The sequence below is a fragment of the Ictidomys tridecemlineatus genome, chromosome 4 (assembly GCF_052094955.1).
Source record: "Ictidomys tridecemlineatus isolate mIctTri1 chromosome 4, mIctTri1.hap1, whole genome shotgun sequence".
Classification (NCBI taxonomy): Eukaryota; Metazoa; Chordata; class Mammalia; order Rodentia; family Sciuridae; genus Ictidomys; species Ictidomys tridecemlineatus.
In genome coordinates this window covers 107,919,926-107,940,139 of record NC_135480.1, presented here as the reverse complement: position 1 = coordinate 107,940,139, position 20,214 = coordinate 107,919,926, and the positions used below count along the sequence as shown (strand labels likewise).

General features: G+C 37.4%; 1 protein-coding gene and 2 pseudogenes across 2 annotated transcripts in view; 2 read left to right on the top strand and 1 right to left on the bottom strand.

The window, feature by feature from the left end:
- The window catches only part of LOC106145341 (olfactory receptor 8B12-like), a 141,017-nt pseudogene that overhangs the window by 82,955 nt on the left and 37,848 nt on the right, over window positions 1–20,214 (top strand). Inside the window, exon 6 of the transcript XR_013437966.1 lies at window positions 13,285–13,355. The product of XR_013437966.1 is annotated as an olfactory receptor 8B12-like (transcript). The remainder of the gene's footprint in view (window positions 1–13,284; window positions 13,356–20,214) is intronic.
- On the bottom strand, window positions 1,301–2,243 carry LOC101954700 (olfactory receptor 8A1-like; annotated as a pseudogene).
- Window positions 10,892–13,102, top strand: LOC144377219 (uncharacterized). The gene is made up of 2 exons (XM_078047236.1): window positions 10,892–11,179; window positions 12,071–13,102. The coding sequence occupies exons 1-2, from the start codon at window positions 11,173–11,175 to the stop codon at window positions 12,517–12,519; spliced, it is 456 nt and encodes a 151-aa protein (XP_077903362.1). The 5' UTR covers window positions 10,892–11,172; the 3' UTR covers window positions 12,520–13,102.

Sequence of the window (20,214 nt, the reverse complement as noted above, 5' to 3'; positions counted from 1 at the left end):
AGAGAATAAGTATTGAAGGGTCTATCTTCAGTTAAGGAAGACTGTTAGTGGGAAAAAGAGCCACAGACATTCTCTGAAGGTGTCCCACAACTAGCTCTCTGGAATTTAATTAGTTTCCACTAATTAAGTGTACTTATGTAAGATTTGAAAGGTGGGAGTGGGAGGTTCTCCCCCTTCATTGTGATCAGAGTCACCTGAGGGCTTGTTAAAACAGATTGCTGGGCCCTACCCTGTAACTCAGTAGGTCTGGAGTGGGGTCTGAAAATCTGCATTTTTATTAGGTTTCCAGGTGATGCTCATTATAGGATTCTGTCATCTATATTCCAGTTTCATGGTATAGGAAACATTCTTCAATGGTGGCAGCAGTGACAGCTGGAGCTTCCTGACTTCTAGGTCTTATCTGTTGTGCCTATGGTGACCAGCCATCCTGGTTTGCCTGAGATTGAGAGGTTTCCCAGGATGTGGGACTTTCAGTACTAAAATTTGGAGAGAGCCAGATGAATTTGGGGGAGACTGCCACTCTGGTGTAATCTTCCCTTAGCCATCATGAAGATGTTGCAGAGAAAGAGGTTTGAGCAGATGACAAAGGAAGGGGTTTGAGAAATTTTAGCCACTTGAAATTGGAAGAGAAAAACTAGGGCAGTTTTAATAGGCTGTTCAAAGTTACTGTCAGCCTATAGTGAAGGGGACAAAGTGTGAGATCACAGAGTGTGGGCTCTGTAGTCATGAGACTGTTGTTTGATTCCAGTGTTGGTTGTTTACCAGCTGTGTAACCACAAGAAGATTACTAAACCAAGTTTCTATGTTTGTTTGGTGGGTACCATGGTACCTACCTTTTTAAAGACCTAAATAATATACAACAGAAAGCACTAAGAAGAGTTGCATGGCTCAGAGTAAACATCAAAACATGCTAGCTGCAGTTATTATTGTTACCAAGAAAATTACATGAAGGAATCAGAAAATCTTGGGCAGGAATTAAGGAGGAATATTAGAGGAAAAAGAGAGGAGAAGGAGAAATCTGGATGAAAAAAAGTCTGAGTTTCATTACCTGTGACTTAAATTCACCTTTGTTTACCTTAAATTCTCCCAAGTGCCATAAATAGGAATTGAGTTGAGCACTATTTTTTATATTGAAGGCAATAAGGCCATGAATAACTCCCAAATTTAATACTGAAAATATTTAAATTAAAAATTAATATAGAAAGTGCTTACCATGAAGCTTTAATAGAGGCAATGGATCCCAAAGGAAAGAATATGAACTTGAAATTGGCTAGTATCAAACAAAATGAGAGAGGGAGGGAAAGAGGAAAAGGAAAGGAGGAGAGAAGGCATTCTTCCAACCACATAGAAATGTGATTGTTTCCCATCTCAATTGGGTAGGCATGCAGAGGGCATCCTCTGATAACAACTTGTTTTTATATTGAGAAGAATAATTACATTTGCATTAAAAGAGTTTCCTCCTCAGTGTCTTCTGAAGGGCAGCCTTTACCTCCTTGTTCCTCAGGCTATAGATCAGAGGGTTGAGCATGGGGATCACTGTGGTGTAGAACACAGAGGCCACGTTCTCCTGGGCCAGGGAAGTGGCAGTGGAGGGCTTTAAGTACATGAATGCAGTGGATCCATAGAACAGCCCCATGGCTGCAAGGTGGGAGCTGCAGGTGCTGAAGGCTTTGGATCTACCCTCTGTGGAGCTGATGCGGAGGATGCTAGACAGGATGAAGGTGTAGGAAACAAGGACGGTTAAGCTAGTGACTGTGATGTCGAATCCAGCTAGGGAAAAGACTACCATCTCTACATCATAGGTGCTGGAGCAGGAGAGCTTCATCAGGGGGAGGATGTCACAGAAGTAGTGGCTGATGAGGGGCTCACAATAGCGCAGTTTTAACATGAGGCCAGTCCCTATTGTTGAACCAATTAGTCCAGTGGCGTAGACCAGAGCAACCAGCACAGAGCAGAGGGCATGTAATGACAGAGGAGTAGCAGAGATCCACGAGTGACAAGTTGCTGAGGAAGAAGTACATGGGGGTGTGAAGCTGAGGGTTGAGACAAATGAGGGTGATCATGCCCAGGTTTCCCACCATGGTGACCACGTAGATCCCCAGGAAGAGGATGAAGAGGGGGAGCTGGAGCCCTGGCTGTGTTGTTAATCCCCCAAGAAGGAACTCTGTCACTGTGGAGTCATTTTCTGCAGCCATTTCTCTGGGTGGGAGGCCTTTGAGGATGGTAAAGAAGAACCTGTGAGAGGCTGCCTCTGCACAGCCTGGGGAAGCTTGTTTTCTGCATTTGGTGTCTGCTGAGCCATCCTGTCTGGCCTATATAACTTCCCCTCACTCCTGCTGTTTGGTGAGTGAAGGGACAGCTCCTGAGTATTTCAGAGATCTTGAAGATGAGAGGAAAGGGACCAAGATCTTGAACTCTTACCACTCTCCTAAGAAATCCTAGATCATTGAACCTACATGTTGTTCTTGGACCAATAGCTTTGCCTTTTCTTGGAGCTTGTAGGTCTCATCCCATGGCCCTAATCAAGGTCTCTCGAATGGAGCCCAGCAATCTCTGGAAAATTCATAGTTTCAGTAATCTCTCCTGATGTTGATGCATACCAAATTTTGAGAACCTCTCCTACAGGCAATTAATAGTATATTTTCATATTTTGCAGTTGGAGATTGAATTTATTTTTGAAATGGAATTTCATCTATGCAAAATATAAACATTTAGTGAATGTGAAGGCATGGAAACATATCTGAAACTGAGGCAGTGTTAGGGTAATATGGTAGTCACATATCATTGAGTGACAAGTAATTGTTCAATCCTCTATGGTTTACACATGTCTTTCAAAGCCAATTTCAGTAATTTCTAAAAGTTTTGACTGTGGGGGTATAATCTGTTTGGAGCAGAATTTTTATTCCCATGTCATATTGAGAAAACGGTTGCCAGATATTAAGTGACTTACTCAAGGACTACTAATTATTGGTAACTGGGAATCAAACTTACCTCTGTTCTATCCTGGTTGCAAGCTTCTTCCCATGTCTTCCATGTGTAACCTTATGAATCTACACTTCTGCACCTTTAGAAATGTGTGATTGTGACACGCCTTACACTTGACATCTTTATATGTGCTTAGTGCACAGAAAGAGGACTTCTGTGGTTTGTTTTGCTTTTTTTTTTAATCATATAATAAATTGAAGCTCTGAAAGTTATGTAAATTACTCAAGGTATCCCAGCTAGTTGGAAACAGACCAGGTCCTAAAATTCAAGATCCTCACTATCAGTCTGTTTTGTCTCCACAAAACTGTATTGTTTATTGCAAATCATCTTTATGTATAAATTCCCTATTATTTAGTAAAATGAATTTATTATAATTCTGATAGAAGAACGGTCTTGTTTTTAATTTCTATACATATATTTTATGTTGTAAATGCAATATACATGCAATTATAGTAAATTAGAAATGTGACTAAGCCAAAACAAAACTCATTTTTCTGCTATATGGAGCCTAATGCTGGTTGATGAATATCCTTCCATATATTTTCTATGCATGCATTTGTTTGCATGGAATATGGTTGTAAGTAGCTTCCATTATAAATAAGAGTTCATTCATGGAAGAAAGAGTTTTCTTATACATTTTTTTTGGAAAATTGCAAAAAATGTTTTGTTAATTTCAGAAAGAGAGTTCACTATTTATAAATACATTACAGCATAGTTCACTCTGATTAAGTGTAGGTACACTATTTTAACACAATAACATTTTAAAAAGGTCATAGGCAAATGAGTTATTTATCGGAACACTTAATTTATTTGAAATGAGAAAATGATTTTTTTAGATGTTAAAGCAAATTTTTTTGAAGCCATATTATTAAAATAATATGATAAAGGATATTTCATTGTGAAGTCTTTGGAATTCTAAAATATCCCAGTGATGGCTCTATCTTTCCTATCTTAAAAAAATTTAAAGCCTAATGCTGGTCTCATCACTGTAATGTGCCAGATGCTAACACCCTCCACCCCCAAATAAGCCATATCCTCTAGAGGAATACATTTGTTTTAGCTATGTAATGAAATATCTGTGTTGAGGGAAAATGAAAAACCTTCTCCTGGAAATTTTGTGAGATGCCTTTGGCTTCAACAGTTAGCAAATGCTAAAAGTTTACAGATATATAGCTAGTTTAAATTAACTTAAAAGGTCTAGTACAGTCATGAAAAATGGGTCATGGAGATAAGAAGACTTCAGGTTCTGTTTAAATTGATAATTGCAGAACATCTCATGGGATGCAATTACTCTGGAGATTGTAGTCCTCACTAAAGGGACAATTAGAGTCTTAGTTTATACCTGCTCTGTTAATCATGTTTTATTTCCCAAGATTGTTAATTTTTCTTATACTGGTAGTGTTGTCTTGTGGCTAGGGAAACTTAGAATCTGAAGCTACTATTAGAATATTTTAGTACAACAACCTCATTCTCATATGCATCTCCACAACCATCTCAATCCTTACTATCAGCATCATCATTTATTACCATTATGGTAGTTATTCATTGTTAGTATTTATTAGTATACACCATCAACTAGCTTTGAGATGTTTATTTTAAAGGGTTTTGAAAATAAATCCAAAGATTTTAGTAAGACAAACTATGTAGTTTAGTAAAAGAATGCTAATCCTTGATTTGTCTTCCTGCTGCAGTACATGTAGACAGTGTAGAATGGCAGGAGGTTGAGGAGCAGCAGAAATAGATTCATAGGATCTCCTCATCTGTATGTGCTCATTCATAAGGGAAGTGAGTTCATAAGAAAATTTCCTCTTCAATGACAATATAATTCAGCATTATATTATCAAAAATACATTGTTAACGAGGAGACTTAAACTAAAGTCTTTATTTGGAGATTATTGTAGATTCACATGCAGTTGTTTTTTTTATTGGTTATTCAAAACATTACAAAGCTCTTGACATATCATATTTCATACATTAGCTTCAAGTTGGTTATGAACTCCCAATTTTACCCCAAATACAGATTGCAGAATCACATCAGTTACAAATCCACATTTTTACATAATGCCCTATTAGTAACTGTTGTATTCTGCTACTTTTCCTATCCTCTACTATCCCCTTCCCCTCCCCTCCCATCTTCTCTCTCTACCCCATCTACTGTAATTCATTTTTCTCCTTGTTTATTTTCCCATTCCCCTCACAACCTCTTATGTGTAATTTTGTATAACAATGAGGGTCTCCCTCCATTATCATGCAATTTCCCTTTTCTCTCCCTTTCCCTCCCAACTAATGTATCTGTTTAATGTTGATCTTTTCTTCCTGCTCTTCCTCCCTGCTCTGTTCTTAGTTGCTCTCATTATATCAAAGAAGACATTTGGTATTTGTTTTTTAGGGATTGGTTAGCTTCACTAAGCATAATCTGCTCTAGTGCCATCCATTTCCCTGCAAATTCCATGATTTTGTCATTTTTTAGTGCTGCATAATACTCCATGGTGTATAAATGCCACATTTTTTTTTATCCATTCATCTATTGAAGGGCATCTAGGTTGGTTCCACAGTCTAGCAATTGTGAATTGTGCTGCTATGAACATCGATGTGGCAGTATCCCTGTAGTACACTCTTTTAAGGTCTTCAGGGAATAGTCCGAGAAGGGCAATAGCTGGGTCAAATGGTGGTTCCATTCCCAGCTTTCCCAGGAATCTCCATATTGCTTTCCAAATTGGCCGCACCAGTTTGGAGTTCCACCAGCAATGTATAAGAGTACCCTTTTCCCCACATCCTCGCCAGCACTTGTTGTTGTTTGACTTCATAATGGCTGCCAATCTTACTGGAGTGAGATGGTATCTTAGGGTGGTTTTGATTTGCATTTCTCTGATTGCTAAAGATGGTGAGCATTTTTTCATGTACTTGTTGATTGATTGTATGTCCTCCTCTGAGAAGTGTCTGTTCAGGTCTTTGGCCCATTTGTTGATTGGGTTATTTGTTTTCTTATTGTTTAATTTTTGAGTTCTTTGTATATTCTGGATATTAGGGCTCTATCTGAAGTGTGAGGAGTAAAAATTTGTTCCCATGATGTAGGCTCCCTATTTACCTCTCTTATTGATTCTCTTGCTGAGAAAAAACTTTTCAGTTTAAGTAAGTCCCATTTGTTGATTCTTTTTATTAACTCTTGTGCTATGGGTGTCCTTTTAAGGAATTTGGAGCCCGACCCCACAATATATAGATTGGAGCCAACTTTTTCTTCTATCAGACGCAGAATCTCTGATTTGATATCTAGATCCTTGATCCACTTTGAGTTAACTTTTGTGCATGGCGAGAGGAGGGGATTCAGTTTCATTTTGTTGCATATGGATTTCCAGTTTTCCCAACACCATTTGTTGAAGATGCTATCCTTCCTCCATTGCATGCTTTTAGCCCCTTTATCAAATATAAAATAGTTGTAGTTTTGTGGATTAGTCTCTGTGTTCTCTATTCTGTACCATTGGTCCACTCGACTGTTTTGGTACCAGTACCATGCTGTTTTTGTTACTATTGCTCTGTAATATAGTTTGAAATCTGGTATCGCTATACCGCCTGATTCACACTTCCTGCTTAGAATTGCTTTTGCTACTCTGGGACTTTTATTTTCCATATGAATTTCATGATTGCTTTATCTATTTCTACAAGAAATGCCTTTGGGATTTTGATTGGCATTGCATTAAACCTATAGAGAACTTTTGGTAATATTGCCATTTTGATGATGTTAGTTCTGCCTATCCATGAACAGTGTATATTTTTCCATCTTCTAAGATCTTCTTCTACTTCTCTTTTTAGGGTTCTGTAGTTTTCATTGTATAAATCTTTCACCTCTTTTGTTAGGTTGGTTCTCAAGTATTTTATTTTTTTTGAGGATATTGTGAATGGAGTGTTTTTCCTCATTTCCGTTTCAGAAGTTTTGTCGCTGATATACAGAAACGCCTTTGATTTATGCGGGTTGATTTTATATCCTGCCACTTTGCTGAATTCATTTATTAGTTCTAGTAGTTTTTTTGTAGACCCTTTTGGGTCTGTTAAATATATTATCATGTCATCCGCAAATAGTGATAATTTAAGTTCTTCTTTTCCTATTTTTATGCCTTTAATTTCTTTCGTCTGTCTAATTGCTCTGGCCAGTGTTTCGAGAACTATATTGAATAGAAGTGGTGATAGAGGGCATCCCTGTCTTGTTCCAGATTTTAGGGGGAATGCCTTCAATTTTTCTTTATTGAGAATGATGCTAGCCTGAGGCTTAGCATAGATAGCTTTTACAATGTTGAGGTAAGTTCCTGTTATCCCTAGTTTTTCTAGTGTTTTGAACATAAAGGGATGCTGTATTTTGTCGAATGCTTTTTCTGCGTCTATTGAGATGATCATATGGTTCTTTAAGTCTATTGATGTGGTGAATAACATTTATTGATTTCTGTATATTGAACCATCCTTACATCCCAGGGATGAATCCTACTTGATCATGGTGCACAATTTTTTTGATGTGCCTTTGTATCCAATTCCCCAGAATTTTATTGAGGATTTTTGCATCTAGGTTCATCAGAGATATTGGTCCGTAGTTTTCTTTCTTTGAGTGTGTCTTTGGTTTTGGAATCAAGGTGATGTTGGCCTCATAGTATGAATTTGGCAGAGCTCCCTCTTTTTCTATTTCCTGAAATAACTTGAAAAGTATTGGTATTAATTCTTCTTTAAAGGTTTTGTAAAACTCCGGTGTATACCCATCTGGTCCTGGGCTTTTCTTAGTTGGAAGTCTTTTGATTGCTTCTTCTGTCTGTTTAAGTTGTGAGTATCCTCCTGACTCAGTCTGGGCAAATCATATGACTTAAGGAATTTATTGATATCTTCACTATCTTCTATTTTATTGGAATATAGGTTTTCAAAATAATTTTTAAGTGTCTTCTGTATTTCTGTAGCATCTGTTGTGATATTGCCTTTTTCATCCCGTATGTTAGTAATTTGAGTTCTCTCTCTTCTTCTCTTCATTAGCATGGCTAAGGGTCTGTCGATCTTATTTATTTTTTCAAAGAACCAACTTTTAGTTTTGTTAATTTTTTCAATAGTTTCTTTTGTTTCAATTTCGTTGATTTCCGCTCTGATTTTAATTATTTCTTGCCTTCTGCTACATTTGCTGTTGTTTTGCTCTTCCTTTTCTAGGGATTTGAGATGATGTGTGAGCTCATTTATTTGTTGGTTTTTCCTTTTTTTGAGGAATGACCTCCAGGTGATGAATTTCCCTCTTAAAACTGCTTTCATTGTGTCCCATAGATTCTGCCGATATGTTGTGTCTGTATTTTCATTTATCTCTAAGAATTTTTTGATTTCCTCCTTTATGTTCTGTAACCCATTGATCATTCAGTAACATATTGTTCGTTTTCCATGTGATGTAGGATTTTTCCTTCCTTCTTTTATCATTAATTTCCAGTTTCATTCCATTCTGATCAGATAAGATGCATGGTATTATCTCCACCCCTGTATATTTACTGAGGGTTGCCCTATGGCCTAATATATGGTCTATTTTTGAGAAGGATCCATGTGCTGCTGAGAAAAAAGTATATCCACTTGATGTTGGTTGATCTATTCTATATATGTCAGTTAAGTCTAGGTTGTTGATTGTGATATTGAGTTCTATAGTTTCTTTATTCAACTTTTGTTTGGAGGATCTGTCCAATGGTGAGAGAGGTGTATTGAAGTCACCCATAATTATTGTGTTGTGGTCTATTTGATTCTTGAACTTGAGGAGAATTTGTTTTATGAACATCGCAGCACCATTATTTGATAATTGTTATGTCTTGTTGGTGAATGGTTCCTTTTAACAGTATATAATGTCCTTCCTTATCCCTTTTGATTAACTTAGTCTTGAAGTCGATTTTACTCGATATGAGGATGGCCACCCCTGCATGCTTACGAGGACCGTGTGGGTGGTATATTTTTCCCCAATCTTTCACCTTCAGCCTGTGTATGTGTTTTCCAATAAGATGTGTCTCCTGGAGGCAGCATATTGTTGGATTTCTTTTTTTAATCCATGTTACCAGCCTATGTCGCTTTATTGGAGAGTTTAAGCCATTAATGTTTAGAGATACTATTGATGTATGATTTGTACTTCCAGCCATGTTTGATTATTTATCTTCTTTTAGTTTGTTTCTCCAGGGTTAGCTTTCCCCCCACCCTCTGTCTTTATGGAGGCACTTCCCACTGATGGCTTTGGTTATTGTTTTTCATTTCTTCCTCGTGTAGTGTTTTGCTCAAGATGCTTTGCAATGCTGGTTTTCTGGCTGCAAATTCTTTTAGCTTTTGTTTATCATGAAAGATTTTTATTTCGTTGTTATTCCTGAAGCTTAATTTTGCTGGATACAGAATTCTTGGTTGGCATCCATTGTCTTTCAGTGTTTGAAATACGTTGTTCTAGGATCTTCTCGATTTCAGCATCTGTGATGAAAAATCCGTTGTTAACCTTATTGGTTTACCCCTGAGTGTGATCTACCTCCTTTCTCTTGTAGCTTTTAATATTTTCTCTTTGTTCTGTATATTGGATATCTTCATAACAATGTGTCTTGGCATTGGTCTACTGTGATTTTGTGTGCTCGGTGTCCTGTATGCATCTACAATTTGTATATCTGTTTCCTTTTTTATTTCTGGATAGTTTTCTATAATTATTTCATTCAGCAGGTTACTAATTCCCTTGGTTTGAATCTCTGTACCTTCCTCTATCCTGATGACTTGTACGTTTGGTTTTTTTATGTTATCCCATATCTCTTGGTGTTTTTCTCGTGATTTTTAACCAGCCTTTCTGAGTTGGCTAGGCTCTTTTCAAGATGATATATTTTGTCTTCATTATCTGATGTTCTGGCTTATACTTGCTCCACTTTGTTGTAAACCAAACTCTCAATTGAGTTTTTAATTTGGTTTATCGTTTCCTTCATTTCTAGAGTTATTGTTTGATTTTTTTAATAATCTCTATGTCCTGATAAAGATGCTTAACTTCTTTTATCTGTTTATGTGATTCATTTTCAATGTGTTCTTTCACTGTTTAAATTTGCTGTCTCATATCCTCTTTAAGGTTCCATTTCATCTGTCTACGGTATTCCTTGAGTTCTTTATGTGACCATTTTTCTGCTGACTCTAGGTCGTCCTGAATATTTAGGCTGTCCTTCATTGTTTGTAGTCCTTTTCTTCCTTGCTTTTTTATGCTGCTCATGTTACTTCTTGTTCTGTTTGACTGCTGAATTACTGTTTACTCTTATAAATTTATTTGATGCTTGGGAGGAAAGATATTAGAAGGGCAGGGAAGAAGTCACTAAAGAGAATGAGAGTAGGCAAGTAGAATTCAAGGAAGGGGAATAAGAAAATTGAAAAGAAATGAAAAGACAAAAGAAACAAAACAAACAAAAAAATTTAGGGAAATCGCATGGAAATGGAAGGCGATCCTCAGGGTTATACAAAATGATATATAAGAGGAAAGGAGGGGTAAGACAAGATAATACAAATGGAAGAAATGATTTACAGTAGAAGGGGTAGAGAGAGAAAAGGGGAGGGGAGGGGAGGGGAGGGGGGATAGTAGAGAATAGGACTGACAGCAGAATACATCAGACACTAGAAAAGCAATATGTCAATCAATGGAAGGGTAACTGATGTGATACAGCAATCTGTATACGGGGTAAAGTTGGGAGTTCATAACCCACTTGAATCAAACTGTGAAATATGATGTATTAAGAACTGTGTAATGTTTTGAATGACCAACAATAAAAAAAAAGAAAAAAAAGAAAAGAAAAAAACTTTTTTACAAAAATAATAATGATAATAAAAAAATGAAAATTAAAATAAAAAAATAATAATAATAAAATAAAAAAATTAAAAAAATTAAAAACATTTTAAAAAGTTAAAGAACAACAAAAATTAAAAATGAAAGAAAAGGGAAAAAAAAGAAAAAGAAAAAAAATGATAATAATAATAAATGTAGTCCTAGAGTTCGATTAACTTCTCTTCCAGTAGGTGGAGCTGTGTCCACTGGGTCAAGCTTCTCCTCTCAATAGGTGGGAACCAATCACTGTGCAGCAGCTCTTTCTCCCAGACTGGGCGGGTCTCCAATCCTGAGTGCCTAAGGCCTTCTCTTGTGATTCCTCAAGCCAGGCCCTGCTCACCTGTGACACTCACCACAATACTGACTACATGCCAGGTCTGCTGCTCCTGGGAGCCCTGTTTTCATGAACACCTGGGCTCACTCTCCCTATTTGCCTCCCTCAGACCCTAAGTTTGTAGCGCTTGGGGCTGAGAACCTCCAGTAATTTGCTTGCCCTCCGGTAGCCATGCCCCCGATAGCTGGTGCAAGAGACCTCAGTTGTCAGCACTGGTGGGAACCATAGCCAGGAGTTCCGCGCTGTGAGTCCCGCACCACTCCTGATTCCCTCGGTCTGGCTATTGCTCATAGGAGAGCTGGGAGGGGCCCTTATGGGAGAGCTGGGAGGGGCCCTTAAGGTTTCCCCCGCTGTGTGGAGAGAGATGGCTAGGGGATTACACACCTCTCTCGCTGGTTTCAATGCAGTTATCTCCTCCGCCCGTGATGTCAGTTCTCTGCCAAGGTGGTATCCCATGCAAATGGTGACCGTTCATTCCCTTTACCGGTTGACCAATGCAACGGGTGGGTCCTGACTGTCTCTCCCAATCCCCGTTTCAGTCCTGTGGCCACTGTCTATGAAGGCTCGGTTGGCTTTTACCTCTAAGTTCAGAAGGGCCGATCAGTTATTTCAGCGGGATCATTAGTGCTGAGTCACGAGGAGCAGGCGAACCGGAGCTTGAATGCAGCCGATCTGGGCTCAGTGTGTGTTTTCTGAGGGGCCCAGACTGTTCGCCCCAGATCCACGTCAGCTCAGCATTGCCTAGTGATCCTGAGCAAACAACCTTTAGATAATTTACGGCTCCCTATGCCCGCGCAGTTGAAGAGGTCAGAGACTTGATCTCTCCGCGCCTGCCACCATGTTAGATCTCCTCAATGATATTCATGTTACCCTTATAGCTTCCTGGCATAAGCAAGATCTTGGGATTATACAAATTGTTGCTCTGTTTCCAGTCCAGATTTCTAGAAATGAAACCCTGCCGCCGTTGCCTCCGCCTCTGGGCCACGCTCTCGGGCGCCGCACGGCGCCACCACGGCCTCTGCAGCTCCTCGGCCCGGTACCTGGCCCCCGGGGCCCAAGCGCTGCGGCCGAGGCTCTCTGGCCCCCTTCTCCGGAGCATGGATCCCCTCGCAGGGGGATGCAGAACGACCCCAGAGCAAGCTCTGCCCAAAGGTGCAGCGGCGAACAGGCGACTGAGGCGCTCGAGGCCTTGGTCCAGCCTTCGGAAGACAGGGCTTGGCACGCAGCTCAGTTCCAACCTCTAGTTGCGGCTGCTGGACAATGTAGACAGAGCCATCAAGACAGCAAGCAGAAAGCAAATGGCCGCTCCTGCGGAGTTGATTTTCGGCACCAAAACCACAGCCCAGCCAACAATCCCAATCCACAAACTCTCCCTGTATAGAAAATATTAAAAAAAAAAAAAAAAAAGGTGGGGCGCACTGAGCTTTCTTTGCCTCGGGTACTTACAATCCACTGCTGATTACACATTCAGCTTCTCTGCCCGGAGCAAAGTGAAAGAGGAAGCAGGTGGGAGCAAAGCGCCCGAGGCTCTGAGCAGCAAAGCATTCGGGAGCCAAGCGTCTCTTTTTCAATCTCTTTGTACTTCCTGCTGCTTGGCAAAATGGTCCGCTACAGATTAATGGTGAAAGGAGCTCTAACAAGCTGCGCGAAATCTCTATTAAAGCCGCTGCTCTGAGCACCACGCTCAGCACTTCCTCACATGCAGTTGTAAGAAACAGTATAGCCAGATCCTATGTTGTATCCTTTATGTCATTTTCCCCATACAAATTTTGAAAAACAATATCACACCCAGGATACTGTCATTAACACAATCTATTGATTTTATTTAGAGGCTCCTCATTTTAGTTGTTTGTGTGTGTGTATATATGTATGTATATTTTGTTTAATGTCATTTTGTTAACTGAATATTTTCATGTATACCACCATAATTAAGATAAAAATAAATCACCTTCATTTTCTAATTTTCAAAACGGTTATTTGATGTTCTATTATTTTACAAAGGTGGTAAATTATTTTTCTTTTTCTTAAACAAAATTCACATATATGTAGATTGAAATAAACTATACAAATTGATTTTCTTTGCCAAAAATAATAACAATATTTTTTGTATTATTTCTAGATAAATAACAAAGTATTTATTTTGTAGGTTTTCCAGTTTTGCTTATAAGTCAAGACAAGGCAGTAGGTATGGTCATGGAAAAAGAAGAAAACACACAAGTAAGTTGCCTGTATCAGTGGCTTCTGATTTTTTCTTGACCTTGAAGTAGAAGGGTTCAACATTTACCTCACAAAAACTTATGAAAATACAGACTCAATAAAGGAATGTAAGAAGCAACAACCAGATGTGGAACAGCAATGGCAGGCTCTTCCACTCAAACTTTAACGCTTTAACTTCTTCCTTTAAGTTCAGTTGATAAAGAAAAAATCTGTACTGAAATGTGTTTGGTGAGCTCACAACTCTCTGATTAATTCCCTGAACTGTCTGTTACAGATTTTAACACCCTTAAAACTCCTAATAGTCAAAGGTCAATGGTACACTTTGCTGTAACATTTCATAAGATGCATTATTTTCTTATATCTCCTCAAAATTTATTTCTTCAAAAACTGAAAAAATACCTGACAACTGGATCCATATTGATAACACACATTCTATCTAAAAGACTTATCTAAAACAATTCCAGAGTGCCACTAGCAGAGGTCATGCAGTGGTGAAGTATATACAATTCTTCAAGGCACGAGAACCCAAACAGGTGCCATGTTTATAGGCAGATTATCAATGGCTAGTATATTCATATAAATTCACCAACAAAAATGTATTTTATGTTTTCTAATACATTGCAGTAATTCCTTTTCTTGATCAAAATTTTGTATCTTTGGACCTTAGAATTCTCTTCAGTTTGTCTCTGGATTCTTTTCAGTCCCGAGCTGTAGCATTTAATACCTGCCGTATTATCTGATAATGACAAGGTATTCTGAAATCATCTCATACATTTAATTCTTCAGACCTGAAAATAATCCTTTATCTTAGAAATTTGATCCTTTTAGTGAGAAAAAGATGTTTGTTCAGAAACAAACTAAGTGCTAGAGAGGCTCATCATTTTTGGATTCATGATGTTTCCAGGTTTTTTCAAATGGAACTAAGGAAATAAGGAACATGCAATTCTCAGAGGATCTCTCATTTGTTTAAGTCTAGTAATTTTATTAGTACTTGTATTAATATTTATTCTGGGGAAGTTTTCTTATGTGTGGTCTTTCTTCTTACTATGTCACTTCAATTCTATTTTTAGCACCAGGAAATATTTCTTTTTTTAAAAAAAATGCTTTTATTAGGCAGAATGTTCTCTCTGATATGTGGATGCTAACCCACATGGGGGAGGTGAAGGTCAGAAGTTCATTGGACTAGACAATGGGTAATGAAGGGAAGGAAGGAGGATGGAAATAGGAAAGGTAGTAGAATGAATTAGACATATTTTTCCTATCCTCATATATGAATATATGACCAATGTAACTCCACATCATGTACACCACAATAATGAGATCCTAATTGGAACAAGTTACACTTATTCTATGTATGTATAATATTACAAAATATACCTTACTGTCATGTGCTAAAATTAAAATTATAAACAAAATTAAAAACATAAGTATAAAAACGCTTTTATTTTTGACATAATCATACATGCATGGAATTCAATTTGCTCAATTTCAGTCCCCAGTGTTTTCTCTTTCCATATTCCTCTTCATGTACTCTATTGGTCTGTCTTCTATTTATTTATTTAAACTGGTTCTTTATAGATATACATAAAAGTGGAATTCACTGTGGCTTATTTACACATGTACATAGTGTAATTTTATCATATTCATTCTGCATTTCCTCCCCTTTTCCATCCCTCCTCCCTTCTCCTCAATCTCTTTCCTTTACTTCACTATTTCCTCTATTTTTTACTTCCTTCTATTTTCATAAGATCCAATTCCCACTACCCTCTTACATTTATCTAGCTTCTACATATGAGAAAACATTCAACACTTGACTTTCTGAGTCTGGCTTATTTTACTTAGCATGCCCTTTCAATCAATTTACTGGTAAGTGCCATAACTTCATTCTTTATGGCTGAATAAAACTCCATTGTTTATATATATCACGTTTTCATTATATACTTATCTGTTGATAGTCACCAGGGCTGGTTCTATAACTTGGCTATTGTGAATGGCACTGCTATAAACATCTATGTGACTCTATCACTATAATATGCTGATTTTAGTTCTTTTGGATAAATACTGAGGAGTGGGATTTCTGGGTCATATGTTGGCTTTATTTCTATTCTTTTTAAACAGAAAAACTTTTTAAATATATCATTTGTTGTGTTCTCTTGGTCTGAATTTCTCTACTGGGGCTTCTACTCTATGCCAGTTAGATCTTTTTTTCCAAGTTTACTTTCTCATAAACCCTCATAATTTTTCCTTTTCCATTTTCCTTCTACTTCTCCTTAGGTATTATCTGTTATACTTATTTATTTTCTGTTATTTCTAATTTAGTCTTAATTAATAAAATTAATTTTGTTCCTTTATTTTTGATAACTTCCATAGTTTTATTGCTTAATTTATGATTTTTTAAAATTCACATCTTATCCTTTCATAATTTGTATCATTTTTATAATGTTTTTTAGCTCATTGGAAATAATGTTACAGTATATATTCAGACATAGATCATGTCTATGTGATTTATTTTATAATCCTTACAGGAAAGTCATTCTCTTATAATAATTTTATCTTAATTATTTTCTATTTTTTATTTCTGTATTAAATTACTATTCTAAATTCACATCTAGAGAAGTCCCTCTTTTTTCTGTGAGGTGTTTAAGAAAATACAATGCCTTGCTGCCTGAGGTTTAATGGCACTGTTCCATTTCTGCTTTTATCTGAACATTTTCTTTCTTTTCTTTTCTTTTTTTTATTATTAGTTGTTTAAAACATTACAAAGCTCTTGACATATCATATTTCATACATTTGATTCAAGCAGACTATGAACTCCCATTTTTACCCCGTATACATATTGCAGATTCACATCGGTTCCACATCCACTTTTTTACGTACTGCCATACTAGTGACTGTTGTATTCTGCTGCCCTTCCTATCCTCTACTATCCCCCTCCCCTCCCCTCTCCTCCTATCTTCTCTCTCTACCCCATCTACTGTAATTCATTTCTCTCTCTTGTTTTTTCCCCTTTCCCCTCACTTCCTCTTATATATAATTTTGTATAACAATGAGGGTCTCCTTCCTTTGCCATGCAATTTCCCTTCTCTCTCTCTTTCCCTCCTCCATCTTGACCCTGTTTAATGGTGATCTTCTTCAGAACATTTTCTTTCTTGTGTCTCTATTGTTGCTGTTTGGTTAAGTGTGAATTTTATTCTACCAGTTGACTCTTGTAGGCAGCTTTGGTTGGCTTACTTGATAGTTCATACAATCAAAACTGATCTTATCATGCTTCACGTCTTATCATAGTTAAGAAGATGCAGGTCAGACTTGTGGAGGCTGAAGTACATGGAACACAGGGAGAAGCATATTAAAGCAACAGAGATAAAGAGCTCCAGAAATCTGTGTAGAGGACTTCTTGTGTCTTTGTATGGATATGAAGCTATAACTATGATAAAGCTCCATGAAACTTGGTAAAGAACAAATACCTGGGAATTTAAAGCTGAATAATTAATTATCATAGAATACACAGGGATGTGTTTGTTTCCATTACCAGCAGAGAGATCTCTGAACGTTCGTGTCAGTCAGTAGAGATATCCAAAAGTTCTTGTCTTAGTCTTAGGGTTAACCTAGTTCCTGACTAAAGGTACAGTTGATATTTTCTAAGAAATAATAAAATTACACCTCAAAAACATTGAGGTGTACTATAAGTAGCTTAACTGGCTGCCTCAACAAATTTCAAATCTTTTTAAAGAAATAAAAAGTAATCCAGAGAGTCAACAATGTGCACTGTAGTATAAAAAATTACCAGGCATTCAGATAAGCAGAAAAATATGTCCAAAAACCAGGAAAAAAAGAAAAAAGAAACAATGAGATCTGATGGAATTAAGATGCAACAGTTTTAAAACAGCTTTATAAATTCTCCCAAGAATTTAAAAGAAATGTGAGCACAATGAAAATAAAAATAGAAGGTATAAAAAAGAATGAAATAGGTGACAAAATGGTGGACTAGTGAGAAACAGCATTTCTCACAGCTTCACGACATGGACTCTAGCGGCAATACTGCTTCTCTGTAGTATAGGTAGGTGAAAAAGGAACTTCACTGATACTCAGTATTGGACAGAGAGCCTTAGAGAGTGGGAAATTTTGGATGCATCAGACAAGGAAATGGAATAAAACTGGAGGTGGCCTCCTGGCAGGAGCAGGTGAAATTAGTATATAGGACTGGAAAAGGCAGAAAAGTGCTTTGGACAGTCCTGATGAGCCCCAGGATTGGAAGAACATCCTGCTTTGGCTGATCCAGAGGCTACTTGGCTCATTAAATTAGTCCATGAAAGATACCCAAGGTCTCTGAGTTGTGCACAGGAAGATGAAGCTGCAGCCATCTTTGTCTATGTTGCAGCAGTACCAATTGAGACCAGGAATGAAGATCTGTGAGTTTGGGGCTGAGTCCCATGCTTAAATTCAGCAGATTCCAGCTGTGGGATCTAGACTGAGTTTAGCAAATCAGGAGAATTTCTGGCACAGAGAACATTTTGCTCAGGAGTAGTATAGATCAGAGAGGCTGGAGAGACCCTGCTTCACTCCCCTCCCTTGAGTCCAGCAGCTTGCAAGAACAATGACAGTGGCTGGAGAATCTGAACAGGAGGGAGTGACAATGCTTGGGGGCAGACATTGAGAGGCTAGAAAGCACAGTATCTGTGAATGACAGAAAAGTCAAAGGATTGGCTCCCTATCCCAGTGTGGAGTCCTGGGGAGACTGCATTCCTAGAGTTGCATTGATTTAATAATGCCTGACAACTGTCCACACAATAAAACATCTGGGGGCAATGCTACACCTGATCCCTGCCCTAGGGAGCTTCACTTCCAGAAACTCATTTCACAGACTCCAGCAGCATCTATACCCTGGGAGTGGAGCCAACAGCACTTCCCACTGCACCCCACATTATTCTGCTGAAAATGGAAGCTGAGAAATGGAAATACAGTTCCACACAGACAGCACAAGAATATACTCTCATTGACTATTCTGTTTTTTTTTTCATTTTTTGAATGTGTACTGATTGATACATGGACATTTCTACATATTTGTTTCTGCTTTCTCATTTCTAGCATTTCTTAAAGGTAGTTATTTTCTGTTACTCTTTTTTTGAGGATTAGATGTTTTGATTAATATATTTTGGGTTGATTTTGTATTGTCTGTTGCACAACTTTGTTTCCCCTTGTTTCCTCTTGCTAACAGCCAAACTATATTGTTCCCTCTTTGACTCTTCTTTTATTCTATTTTCTCTTCCTCCTTCATAAAGAACACATCCTATGTTGCCTCTGCATCTGCCCTATTTACCTCTTAAAACTGAAAACCTTTTTTATGTGAAGCTGATATCATACTGTTACCAAAACCAGACAAAGACATATCAAGGAAAGAAAATATGAGAACAATATCCTTGATGAACATATATGCAAAAATTCTCAATAAAATACTGGCAAATCAGATACAAAACATTACAAAGATAGTACACCATGATCAAATGGGTTTCATCCCAGGGAGGCAAGTCTGGTTCAACATACAGAAATCAGTAAATGAAATTCATCACATAAATAGATTTAAAGACAAGAATCACATGATTTTCTCAAAAGATGCATAAAAAGCATTTGACAAGATGCATCATTCATTTATGATTAAAGCACTAGCAAAAATAGGGATAAAATGATCATTGAAAAAGGTATATATGACAAACTCAAGGCCAACATAATTCTAAGTGGAGAAAAACTGAAAGTGTTCCCTGTAAAAACAGGAAAAAGACAGGAATGCCTCCTTTCACAACTTCTTTTCAACATAATTTTCAAATCTCTAGCCAGAGCAATTAGGCAAAAGAAAGAAATTAAAGGGATATGAGTGGGAAAAGAAGGGCTAAAACAGTTTGACATCAACATGATTGTATATTTTGAAGACCCCAAAACCCCACCAGAAAACTTCTATAACTCATAAATGAATTCATCAAGGTAGCAGAATACAAAATTAACCCTCCTAAATCAATCACATTCCTATATTACAATGAAGAATCAACTGAAAAACAAATTAGAAAACCATCTCATTCACAATAGCCTCAAAAAATACACTTGTAATCAATCTAACAAAAGAGGTAAAAATTACTTACAGTGAAAACTACAGAACACTAAAGAAAGATATTGAAGAAGACCTTAGGAGATGGAAAGACTTCCCATGTTCTTGGATAGACAGAATTAATATTGTTAAAATGGCCATACTACCAACAGTGCTATACAGATTCTATGCAATTCCCATCAAAATTCTAATGGCATTCTTCATGGAAATAAAAAAAAAGCAATCATGAAATTCATCTGAAAAATATGAGAGGGCCAGATTAGCCAAAGCAATCCTTAGAAAGAAAAGCCAAACAAGTTTGGCATCACAATACCAGATCTAAAATCATAATATATAGCTATAGTAACAAAAAAATAGCATGATATTGGCACCAAAACAGGCGAGAACATCCATGGAATAGAATAGGAAACACAGAGACAAACCCACATAAATACTGTTATCTCATATTAAACAAAGGCACTAAAAAATACATCGAAGAAGAGATATCCTCTTCAACATATGTTGTTGGGAAAACTGGAAATCCATATGCAGTAGAATGAAATTTGTATATTCTTCACAGCAAATGAAATAATCAAGGGTGTGACGAGAAAGCCTATGGAATGGTAGAAACTCTTTGTCATCTGCATCTCAGATAAAGCACTAATCTCCAGGATATATAAAAACTTTAATAACTTAATATCCGCCCCCCAAAAAACCCCCAAATAACCCAGTCAATACATGGGCTAAGGCACTGAACAGACAGGTTCACAAAAGAGGAAATAT